The sequence below is a fragment of the Cervus elaphus genome, chromosome 7, assembly GCF_910594005.1.
Source record: "Cervus elaphus chromosome 7, mCerEla1.1, whole genome shotgun sequence".
NCBI lineage: Eukaryota > Metazoa > Chordata > Mammalia > Artiodactyla > Cervidae > Cervus > Cervus elaphus.
This window is the reverse complement of record NC_057821.1, coordinates 48,556,903-48,569,285: the sequence shown is the minus strand read 5'-3', so window position 1 is coordinate 48,569,285 and position 12,383 is coordinate 48,556,903. Positions and strand designations below refer to the sequence as shown.

Genomic DNA, 12,383 nt, shown 5'->3' with positions numbered 1-12,383 from the left:
GTAGACCGGCCACACACACACAGTTACGCCTCTTTCTCGGGTTTGCTTCCCACTTGAGCCGCCACAAGATATCGAGCAGAGCGGCCTGTGCTATACCGCAGGTTCTCATTCGTCACCCATTTTATGCATAACATCCACAGTGTGCATATGTCAATGCCGGGCCCTCCGTTCACCATCCCACCCCCTTTGCCCTCCTTGGTGTCCATGCGTTTGTTCTCTTTGTCTGTGTCTTTATTCCTGCTTTGCAAATAGGCTCACTGAAATTATAATGATTTTAATATTTGGGTTAATATACATGTGCTGTTAAATTAATTCCACTTGTTTCTTTCTCCTTTTTAAAAATAATGCAAATTACAGACGTGGCTCACATGATATTTCCATGAGACAGTGCTGACCTAAAACCGCAGTGTCCAGTGTGATAGCCGCTCGTCACGGGGGGCTATTGAAATCACTTACGCTTAAATTAAATTATACACCTAGCCACACTAGCCACCTTTCAGGTTCTCAGTGGCCACGTGTGGACAGCGGCTGCTTTACTTAGTGATGCAGACACAGGACAGTCGAACCTTTGTGGAAAGCTGTACTGAGCATCACTGACCTGGTAGGTTCTGTGTGGCCCTACATTTTTCTTAACCACCTGTCCTGAGTTTTGTTGGAACGTGTGTTGGAAACTTCATTCTCTAGCCCAGGTACCTTCTCTTTTGTTGAAATCCTAGAGTACGCGGGTGTCATGGTTCCAAAGACGTCTTTGCTGGGAGCCCAAGAATCCGCCTGCAGTGCAGGAGGCCTGGGTTCGATCCCTGGGTTGGGAAGATTCCCCTGGAGAAGGGAAAGGCTACCCACGCCAGTATTCTGGCCTGGAGAATTCCAAGGACTGTATAGTCCATGGGGTCGCAAGGAGTCAGACACGACTGAGCGACTTCCACTTCACTTCACTTCAAGTGTATGTAAGCCACCACTCTTGGCCCTTCTGCGGTCAACCACCTAGCGTCTCCCCTCTGAACCCAAGGTCAGTGTATCAGCGCCCTGCTGCTGCTGTGACCCTAGTGACCTGCCACGCAAAGGTGCTCTCTTACGATTCTGGACACCAGAAGCCTGAAACCAAAGTCAGGAGGGCTCTGTTCCTTCTAGAGAATTCAGAGGATGGATAAAGATCTGTTTCCTTGAGGTTTTTAGTTTCTGGAGGCTGCTGGCATTCCGTGGCTTGTAGCCACTTCCCTCCTCTCTGCTTCCATCCTCACACCCCCTTCTTCTTCCGATCTTCTCCAGCTTATGAGGACCCTTGTGGTTACACTGGGCTCACCTAGACAATCCAAGATAATCTCCCCATCTCAAAATCCTGAACATGACTGCAATCGCGAAATCCATTTTGCCTTGTAAGGTATCTGTGGGTTCTAGAAACCAGGACATGGACGTCTTGTAGGAGAAGGGAGCGGGCATTAGTAGCCAGTACAGCATCCCAATGGAGAACCAGCACAGCTTGTCTGACCTGCGCATACCCTGACGTTGTGACGAGGCCAGGTAATTATGCCTCATCAGAGGAAAACTCAAACTCTGTATGTTTCCAATGAAAAGGCCCTCCAAGAAGTTCTGAGAACTTCACAGGTGATACAGCTGCTGGTGTAGCTGGGGCGAGATGTGAGTGTCTCTGTTAGGGGATCCTACCACTGCTCAGAAAAGGTTTGCCTTCTTGGACTCTTCTTGTTGCCCTTTCCCAGACCCCCAAAAGCTCCCACCAGCCAAGTCCCCTGCCCAGAGGAGAAACTATCTGGCTAGAAGTGGGGGACACAACCCATGTGTCTGTTGGGATCATTCTTGGCAGAGAAAGAGGCTAAGATTGTCAATGAGTCCTTATAGGAGGAGGCCAGTGTGATGTTAGGGCAGAAAGACGGGGGTTAACAAGCACATCTCTAAATGCCTGGAGAGGGGGCGTGGCAGGACCCTGAGTGAGTAAGCCTTAGAAGGTTGCTCATTTCATAGTTTTATAAATGCCCCATTGCAAGTGCACAATGAACATGGCCAAGTTTAAATAACATTAGATTACTCTCTTAGTGAAAGGGCAGCCGTCTGGTCCACGACTCTTTGGGAGCTTTTATTTCCACATTTTAAAATCAATTTCCTCTCTTAAAAGATACTGTGTGCCAATCACACAAATATCTGGGTCCCCCAAAAAAGTCGACTGGCAGAAACGACTTCAAGTTTTAAGAAGCAGGAGGGTGAAAATGTCTATCCACTCCGTATTAAAAACTGATCAAGATTCCCAAAGAAGGAAAGTAAGAAGTGGGTACAGATAATAACGCGGCTCTTTTTATAGCCCTGGAGTGTGAGGATGTTAATTAAAGGAATCTAAGAACCTGAGATGATCTGGAAATGGAAGGAGCAAGAATTTAATTTTAGGTGTTGTTTCATCAGGTTAAAAAAAAAAAAAAGTTTTGCGAGTTACTTGCAGCAATTCTCAGGAACTTCATGGGCCCACAGAAAAGCTCCAGTTGAAACTGTAAAGTGAAGACCAAGTTCATGGCAATCTCTCACCCAGCAAAGGTCCCTCATAGTGAAGCCCAAATCAGCAGATCTCGGAGCATTAAATGAGCGTAACAAAGTGCTAAATAGCATTTGTTTGGTATGCTTCAAAAAACAGCACTCATCCATTTTTTTAAACGGAAGCAAAAAAAGAGAAGACACCAGTAGAACTTAGCAGTTGTTCACACTGGTTCAGGAAGAGGTTCCCAAACCCAGCCTTGGTGTGTTTCTCCGCGTCCCCCACGGGCACCTTCCCGTCCCTCTCCCTCACACCGGGTGAGTACGGTGAGTAACTGGACGGGGAAGACCTGCTGGTTCTGCCCTTCCCGGGCCCGTCCTCCACGAGCTCACACTCAGCTCCTAGTCCTCTCTGCGGCCGGCAGGAGAGGCGTTCCCGCTTCTGTGTTGCAAGTGCAGGTGCTGCCTCACAGGAGAGGTAGGCAACTGGTCCACCAACACTCAGTGGGGAGGAGAGCTGGGTCCTGCCTCCAGGGCGCGGCCGTTGGCCCCGTGCCGCCTTAGAACACCAAATAGAATCATGAGGTCGGTATAGAACGCGCCCAAGGGAATCCAAGCAGAATCCAGCCGCACCTGACGGGGAGGGGCGCGCTCACTGCTGTGCTGGGCCTCCGCTCCTCTGTCAGCTGGGTCCCGTTCCCTGAGGGGCTCTCAGTGGTTTGTGGTCCTAGCAGTCATGGTTCTTGAGCTGCACGAAGCAGAAACCCAGCCCTGCCAACAGCAGCCAAGGGATTGTCTTGAAAGGCTACCGAGAAGTCACAGAATCAGCGAGAAGCCTCGGGGAGATCTTGTCATCCAAACGTCCCACACCAACCATTGTCTCAAACGCAGCATCTCTGTTCCTAACTTTAGCAAAGCTTTCCAAACGTCATTATCAGTGCTTTATACGGATTAACTCTCTTCATTCCTCGCAACTCTGTTGTGGTCCTTACTATACCCGCCTTAAAAACGAGGGAGCTGAGCCCAAAGGAATCGTAACTATCCAGGGTCGATCAGTTACGGGAAGTTGTCTTAGGAGTTAACCTTGAGCATCCCAGGGCCAGCCTAGCCTCAGCATCCTCATTCTGCCTGGCTCTCTCGTGACCTGCGTGTCTCCTGCTACTTGCTACAGCCTGGATTCTGTCTCACTTAGGGATTTATGTACCATAGTCAGAAACCTTTTCCTTCCATCACTGGCTCCCCAGGGCACAGTAAGCACAGATAATAGAGCAAGTCAATTTTGTTTTCGATGATTGAGTGACGTGATGTGTGTTTTGTCTGTTTTTCCAGAGCAGATTTATTATGCCGGCCCTATCAATAATCCTGGATTTGAAATTCCCGAGGTAAGGGTTTGGTTTGCTGTTTTCTTTTGTTCCTTAATTATTGTATCGAGCAGTTTCTTAAAGGAGGAGGTGGGTGGGGGAGAGAGACAGCAGAGGAGGAGGAGGGGGAATTAAACGAAAACCTTCAAGTTTTTGCATAGCCCGTCACTGAGAAGACCCTTTCTGGGTGAAGGCGTTACTTCATCGTGGGCACTTGCTAATTAAAGCTTGACGCTCGGGTTTTGGTGTTTAACATTTTTGTCCTGTGGGACCCTGGGGCACCCCTTGTGGAGACAGCGCCTGTAGAGAGGGGCTCTGGGACCCTGTCCTGCTGGAGGACTCTGTCCAGAGGCCTCCGCGTGGCCAGAACTGTTAGAGGTGAGGGAGGCAGCCCCAGGCGGGCTGGCCGTTCAGAGAAGGCAACAGATACAGCCCAGAACGCGCTAAGCTCCCCAGTTACCATGCTTGCTCAATGCTCACAAGCTCCCACCCCGTAAATAAAATGCCCACGTCTTGCGCCTTCACTGTTTTTCCAACAATTCCATTTTATTTAAAATACCATTACTTTATGAAACAGCTGAATTCCAGCAGCTTGGACATAGCGATCCATGCTCCATAGCCACTCCTGAGAGCATCCTTTGGAAAAACATCACGAGAATCACAGAAATGTAGTCAGTCTCATTTTTGGTTTTCAATTTCATCCTTTTCATCTTACAAAGCCTGAGTATGACTCTAGAAGAGGACCTCCTTCTCCATAAAGAATCTCTTGAACTCGTTTCATCCCCTGGGCGTGTTCCCTTTCTGTCCCAGCCTCTGGGTTCTTCTGCTTCAAGCCGCCAAGTCGTCAGACCACCTTGGTCTTTCTCCAGCGATGCTCTGGCAGCTGGGGGCAGGTCCAGCTTTCCAGAGTCTTATCCTCGGGCCTTTCAGGGTAACACGCAAGTTGTGCAAACTCTCTTCCCTTCTAGGATGTGAGACCAAATTCCTCCCACAAAGTTTTTGCTTTAAATCTTTGCTATTTGAATTCTTTTTCTTTCTCCATTTTTCTGTGGATCCTCCCCCATGCACCCCCAATCCATCAACTCGAAATTTGCAAGCAATTAAATTTTGTGTTGCATTATTGACTTTTAAAAAAAAAGCAGTTACTCTTAACAACTGCAATAAATAGAGAGAAAGAACTTAAAAGTCATAGGATCGCTTTGAAAGAAATGAAACAGAGATGTAACGAGGTTTATTGCATTCACGTAGGATACGTGGGTGAATGCGTTACCTGTATCCATGGCCCACTAACGATGCTCCTTGAGATGTTGTCCACTGTGAGGCTAAGAGAGTGGTCAGGTTGCCTGCCCCTGCCTGCCTGTTAAAGCATCGTCAGGAGCCCTCTGCCCGGTCCTCCTACCTCTTTAAGACTTTCCGGGCCTGTGGAGCAGGAACCTGGCCAATCCTGACCCCCCAAGCCAGGCCTGCCGCGGAGAGAACCAGAGTGGACACGTGTGACCCATCACGTGAGCTGCACGGGCAGCTGGAGGCCTTAATCCCGACCTGGGCTCCTCTGCTGGCCCGAGACCAGCCCAGCCAGCCCAGGCACCCCTGGCCAGCCGCCGGCCTGCAGGCCGCAGAGACGCTGCTTCCTAACATGGGACAGAAATGGTGCGCAGACTTTTGGTTTCAGAAGACCTTCCCCAGGTCCCCCCTCTTCACACCAAACCCCCAGAGGTGGGCTGTGTGCTAATTCCACCCCTGCTCAACTGGAAACTTCCCACTCAGCCGCCAGTCTTGTGTGTCGATATTATTTTCTTTTTCTCACAACCAGTTCTTGGCCCCATTGAAGTCCCGCCTGCAGCAGCATCTGTCTACGGCAGCTGCTTTCTGACTTAGAATTTAGAGACTCTGTAAGCTTCCAACTTGGCTGCCAACTTGCAGGTATGGCCTGAACCATGTGAGTGCCAAGGGTGCAACTACGGTCTCCTACCTGGCAAATCCAAACCGCAGAAAGGCCCCTGTTGTGTGCCTCATCCCTTCGCCTGCCCACAGATGCGCACAGGTGCCTGAACACTCTCACCCCTTAGAGCAGAGTATGTATTAATATATCTTGGGATTCAGAATCCCGAACCTCTTCCTTCAAATACTGCATCCTTCGTTAGGCGTCTAAAGCAAGGATGAAAGATTCAGTAGGGTTACAACAGTTTTGTGTGGCGTGTTCTTAAAGGCACAGGAGCAGTGAAGAGTAGATGATGGTGATGATGATGATGACAGTGAGGAGGAAACCCACTCAGGTGCACGTGTGAGCTGGTCTTTATCCAGACCTAATTCTCTGGCTTTTACTCTGTCTGTGATTGATACCCTAACACTGCTTCTGCAGTCATAGCTGCTGCTCTTTGAGCAGACCCAGGGAGCCTAGACTGTCACAGAGTCTTGGGGAAGGTGCCGAAGGTCGCCCTCAGCAGCGCTCACACCCGAGACCTCATCAGTGCTCAGGGACCCACTCGCTCCCGGGCCTCTGCTAGTTGCTAGAAAGCTCTTCTCTCCTAGCCTGAGGCCAGTCATGGGCCGTCCATCCGGTGGTTTAATCTGGCCCTGCCCTCCGGCTGATACAGATTAAACACTCTCCCTTCCTTGGACGGGGGCTTCCCTGGTGGTTCAGACGGTAAAGAATCTGCCTGAAGCATAGGAGACCTGAATTTGATCCCTGGGTGGGGAAGAGTCCCTGGAGAAGAGAAAGGCAGCCCACTCCAGTATTCCTGCCTGGAGAATCCATGGACAGAGGAGCCTGGCAGGCTTTAGTCCATGGGATCGCAAAGAGTTGGACACGACTGAGCAACTAACATGCTTTCCCTTGGGTGACCGGCTCCTCAGAGATGGGCCAAGAGTTCCAGGAGCTTCCTCCGCCCTCCGCCACGCAGAGCCTTTCTCCTCGGGACAGAGCGTCCACAGCCGCCGGCTTCGGCCACGAGCGCTGCAGACGTGGCTCCTGCCTGGGTCCTCTCTGCTGCGCCGCTGACAGCCTGGCTGGCCTTCCCTGACCGCAGGCAGAGGGGCTCCTCTGGTCGGCTGTGGCCAGAAAGGGCCCCCGAAAGGCAGGAACACTTTCTCTAGTGGCGCGTCCGGGTTCCAGCCATGGAGTTTTGCCCCCCAGCTGTCTCCTCCGTCTCAGCACACAGCACCCTGTCTTTCCTGTTGCTCAGGCCAGCATCCTTGGGGTCACCCTTCACCTCTCTCTTCCCCACCCATGTGGGTCTCCTCGGCAAACCGTCCCAGCTCTTTGCAAATCCAGCCAGAACGCCCACTTCTCCCCCCGTCCCCCAGCTGCTCCGAACCCTCCCCACCTCTTGCCTGGCTCTTGCAGGGCCTCCTACCTGGTCCACCGCTTCCTCCGCGTCTCCCCCCGTCTCCTTCCAACGAGGGACCCTGCCGACAGCCACGTCAGGACAGGCGACCCCCCCGTGTGGAGGCCAGCGCCCCCCTACCCACGGCCCGTGGGGCCGTCCCCTGCCTCCTCCCCTCTCCTGCCGGGAGTCCTGTCCGCCTCTTCAAACGCGGGGCCCCCAGCCTCCAGGGGAATGGCGAGCTCCCGCACTTCCTTCAGGTCTTGGCCCCGAGGTCACCTGCTCAGGTGACCTGCCTTGAGCACGCTACTCAAAACCACACACCAGCCCCAGCCAGTCCACCACCCCATCGGCCCACCCACCGCGGGAGCGCCGTCTGGAGCTCGGGCATCTCAGGCGTAGCCAGCCATCCCGGGACTCCTCCGCTCTCCCGGCCAGCCTGGGCACCCTCTGCTCTCCCGGCCAGCCTGGGGGCCCGCAGGGCGGGCGCGGTTCGTCCCACTGACCTAACCCCCAGGGTCGAGCGTGGAGGCTGCCCGTGCCGGCTCGGTGGGCGCCCGCTGCAAGGCGATGGCTCTGCGGCCTCACAGCTGCTGCTTCCCCGCACCCCCCCAGGGGGACTACCAGGTCCTGCTGGAGCTCCACAACCAGGACCAGGCCACCGTGGCCTGCGCCAACGCCACCGTCCTCTACTCCTGAGCTGCGCCAACGCCACTGTACTCTATTCCTGAGCGTCTCGGAGCGCCGTCAGCTGTCCCGCGGCAACAGCAGCTCCTCCCGCAGACCCTGCCGAGAGGGAGGACCAGCGGACCACAGAGCAAGCCTCCCGGAAGGGGTCGGCGCTGATGTCAGCCCCAGGACCAGAGGTCCCCGCACTCCACGGATGCAACAAAGGCCCCGGAGCATCCGCCTCCCAGGAGCTCCTGGGGGTCAACCCAGCAGTCTTGAGGGACCGTCTCTCACCCCGAGTGCTCTCCTGACAAAGCTCACCTCTTTCCAGCTCCTGGGAGCCCAGGATCAAATAAAGAAACTGGCCCACAAGGAGTGCCTCGTGGTTCGTTTAAGAATCCTGGTACAGTCCTGCAGCTATAGTGTGAGCTCCTCTGCCCACAGAGTTTCGGGCTGCCAGAGCATAAGTGATGCTGAGAGATGCAGGAAGGTGACGGCCCACCTGCATGGGCAGAGCTGGGGGTGACCCGTCCCTTCTTCCGGGAAGCCCCACACTCTGGACGTGAGGCCCGGAAGCTGGTGAAACCTCACACGCAGACATCACAGTCTCCTCTAAACTAACCTTTTGATAACTTCATCCCGGAGTGTGGCTGTCCTGGCCCCAGCGCACCTCGGCTCTCCTGCGTGTGCTCATTAATTCACCCCCCGAGTCACTGCCGGCCACTCACGTACCGGGCCCTCTGCTCAGCACTTAGGCTACACCAGGGGGCAAAAGAGACCTTGTCTCTGCCCTCAGGGAGCCTGCAGGGCCCTGAAATATTAAAAATTCACGTGTCCACCAGGGCCATGTCACGCACGTGCAGAGCCGCCTCCTTCAACGCCCCCCATAAATGACGAGGTCACCTCCTGTTGCCAGAGCCCATGGGGCGCCCGGAGGTCTCCTGTCCCTGGAAGCAGAATCCCCGGGGGGGCCTGCCCCCCTCCACACCCTCCTGCTCCCCGCTTCTGCTTCTGTCCCTCTTGCTCCTGCGAAGGGGCTGGAGTTGGGAGACTGGGGTTGACCGTCTTGTTTGCAGGTCTTTTACAACCGTCAAGGTGCCACTGTGTTAGCGATGAAAAGAGGAAAGAAATGCATGGTTTTAAAATGCCCGTTGCTATTAATTACCATCTGTCTGTAGTTGAACTACCCGGAATAGCAGGCCATAAATGCCTGGTGAATCAAAACCTTAAACCCAGCATCTGAGGTTTCCTGGGTTGTGGAGAGACAAAATTACAGCAGTGGTCTCGCTGACGCCTAAAACGCTCCGGGGTAAAGGCTTGCTGTGGCCATGCCAGGCTCAGGGGCAAAGCTCAGGGCACACACGTGGCCGGTGGGGGTGGGGGTGAACTGTTGTGGATCCAGACGGCAGACTGGACTGCTGGTCCTTCTCCATTCCTCCCAGCCAGACATTCCCGTTCCCTTTCCAGAAACATCCCCACGTCCAGCAGGGGCCCCGGGTGGAGTCCGAGAATTCACAGGTTCTGGCTCAGGACAGCTGTCGCCGCCTTCCAAAGATGGGGACAGGGAAGAAGCAGTGCATGTCTCATCTTCCACTATTCAGCTGTTCCTTTTTCTATTCTTTGCTCTCTCCTTAAAATTCATTGACAGTGTGTGTGTACGCGTGTGTGAGAGAGAGGGGGGAGAGAGAGGACCGGGGAGACAGGGCGGGGGAGAAAGAAAGAGATTTCGAGGCTCTAGGTTTAGTTAAACAGAGACTCCCACACACACGTGGGCTGACCCTGCCTTGGCCAAGCACACAGGAGTTCACAGCAGTTGCACTAAGGGTGTGATTTGAGGAGGAAAAAGTGTTTCTCGGCCCCCAGATGTGTCTGCCCTTACATTTCACCAAGTTTCATTCCTGCAAGTTGAGAAAGTTTTTCCTTGTTTGTGACTCTCCTATTAAAAAGTACAAGCCGTCCTGGTAGGAGAAATGCCAGGATAATTATCATAACTCAGGCAGAACATCATAACTAGGGTGAAGCTTGGAGCTGCCAACACAGGAAGCAGGAGGTATTAGGGGGCAGGTGGGCAACCCACAGCAAGCTCTCTTAGGCTGGTCACCCATGTGTGCCCAGCGGGCAGGGTTGGGGGTAGGGGGGAGGGGAGCGGGGGCCCTGCCAAAGAATTTAACTTAATTATTTCTTATCAGTGATTTGCCAATGTTTCAAAATCACCATCAAGTATTCTAAAAATTTCTCCTGAATAAACCTCTCTGGAGAAAAAAGAAAATTCTCTGATTTAAGGTTATGCTATGATGCCTCCAAACCAAGGGACTCGAGTGGAAATAAATGAGCTCTAGTCGTTTTGGTGTCCGTAGGCCCTTCCTTATATTTTAAGGGAACGTGTGTGTGTGTGTGTGTGTGTGTGTGTTATTTTTAAGGGAATGTCGGTGCCCAAGTAGGCCCTTCCTTATATTTTAAGGGAACGTGTGTGTGTGTGTGTGTGTGTGTGTGTTATCTTTAAGGGAATGTCGGTGCCCAAGGAGAGCTTCCCCAGGCGAGGTTCAGGCAGAAAGCTGAAGATCCACTGGGTCAGTGTAATCGGCCCGCTTGGAATGTGTGTAAGGAGCGGAGACCAGCTCCTCTGGTTACACACAGCTCAGCGCTCACTGCTGAGGCCGCGCGGTTCAGGCTTCAGCCGCAGTTCGCTAGAAAGCTTCACGCGGTCATCAGCACGTCTCCTCTATTTCTCTGCGGTTCCTTTACCCCTGGCCTCCCCGAAGACTGGCTCCACCCTCCGACAGTCCTTCTACAACAGTAGATAGTTTCACACTTGTCCAAAGTACAGAGGAGAGCGGCCTCCCTCCCCAAGCCCTGCATTTACTCTGAGGGCAGTGGTTTGGAGCACGTGACCACTCCTGGCCAGTCACCTTGCCCCAGTGCTGATTGGCTTGCCTGTGTCACATGACCCACCCCGAGAGCTGGAATGGCATTAGTCCCACTGGAACCACACCATCCCCTAAGTGGACACTGGGGAGGCTAGAAAGTGTACAGAGAGGAAAGAGTTGTGGAAGAAGCGTCGAGAATTAGGCCAACTTTTCAGCTGTTAACTGGGCAAGAACCTCAGGTTCTCTAAGCCTCTCTGTTCATCTGCATGTGCCAACAGTAATAACACCTGCCTTACTTACAGAAATACCTTGAGAAGTAAGTGAAAGAACAGTGCCAGGCATGCAGTTCAATGAATGTGAGTTATTATTCTGTTCAGGAGGTGCGTGAGTCAGTTCAGAGCACCATAATAAAAATACCATAAGCTGGGTGCCTTACAGACAACAGACATTTGTTTCTCACATTTTTCTCATTTATTTCTGGAGCTCAGAAAGACCAAGACCAAGTTGCCGGTAAATTCGATGTCTGGTGAGAGCCTGCTTCCTGGACCACAGACAGCTGTCCTCCTGCTGTGTCGTCACATGACAAGGAGGGGGGTGCCAGAGCTCTCCGGGTCCCTTTTTATAGAAGCACGAATCATGTCATCACCTCCCAAAGATCCACCCGCTAACAGCATCTCGATGGAGATTAGAATCTCAACCTATGAGCTTAGGGGAGACACAGACATTCAGTCCAAAGCAGATGGGTACTCACCTTGGAGCGGAAGGCCTGCTTCCTAATTTCCCTTCGACATCGTCGGGTGCAAACTGTCTCTGAGCCCTGACCTCACCCAGAAGCCCGCATTCCTTTTAAGTCCTGACACGATTCCTTGGCACCTTGATATCTTCTAAGTGTGGCTGGTTTAAGTAGATCTGGGTTAGGCACGTGTTCGCTGAACTACATAAACCCTGAAAAGAATTTAAGGGAAACATTCAGGGACAAGTTTCCCCTGAAACAGAAACTTTCCAGGCCAAAAAAAAAAAAAAAAAAGCCTAGGAAAGAAAATGCATGTAATTTTTAATTAAACTTGTTTCCTGTTTAAAAAAAGAAAGAAAGAAAAGATACACATTGGGGATGTGAAGAATTAAATGTAACATCTGCAAATGTAACAATTACGTCTGTCTCCAGAAAAAATCACCCAAAATAGCTAGTGAGAGAACGGAAAAGGCCACATGCTGATTTTAACCGGGACTTGTTAAGGAGGGAAAACTTATCATCCCAGCGGTTCAATTTCAGGTTTGAATCAGCTACAGTTTTCTCAGCCAGCTTTCTCAGACAAGTTCCTTTGTCTAGTTTCCCCATCATTTGATCTGGGCAAGCAGGGGTCCCAGGGGATTTGGAGATCAGCCACTTAACATCTAGTTTGTAAATAACTTCAGTTTTTCCATTGGAGCTGAAGCCCTCAGCTGCCTTCAAATGTACCAACCTGATTTTTTTTTTCTCTCCAAACCCAGATTTCCTTTAAAAGGTAGTATAACACCAAATTCTTTCTTTCAATTTCTTGGCCCCTCACTCTTGAAAAAAAAGAATATTTGCATCGATGTTATTTCAGCTGAAAACAATAATTTCTTCCTCCAGCTGAAGTTTTTATGGATTCCTTGAAACTCAACCAAGGATGCAAAGAAGGAAAAAGTCCATGCCACAC

At 52.0% G+C, this 12,383-nt stretch overlaps 1 protein-coding gene across 1 annotated transcript in view; it reads left to right on the top strand.

Moving 5' to 3' along the window:
* The window catches only part of LY86 (lymphocyte antigen 86), a 39,998-nt gene extending 31,798 nt beyond the window's left edge, over positions 1-8,200 (top strand). Inside the window, exons 4-5 of the mRNA XM_043908607.1 lie at positions 3,808-3,860; positions 7,781-8,200. Coding sequence (XP_043764542.1) covers positions 3,808-3,860; positions 7,781-7,864 — 137 coding nt within the window. The 3' untranslated portion in view covers positions 7,865-8,200. The remainder of the gene's footprint in view (positions 1-3,807; positions 3,861-7,780) is intronic.
* Positions 8,201-12,383: the final 4,183 nt, after the last annotated feature.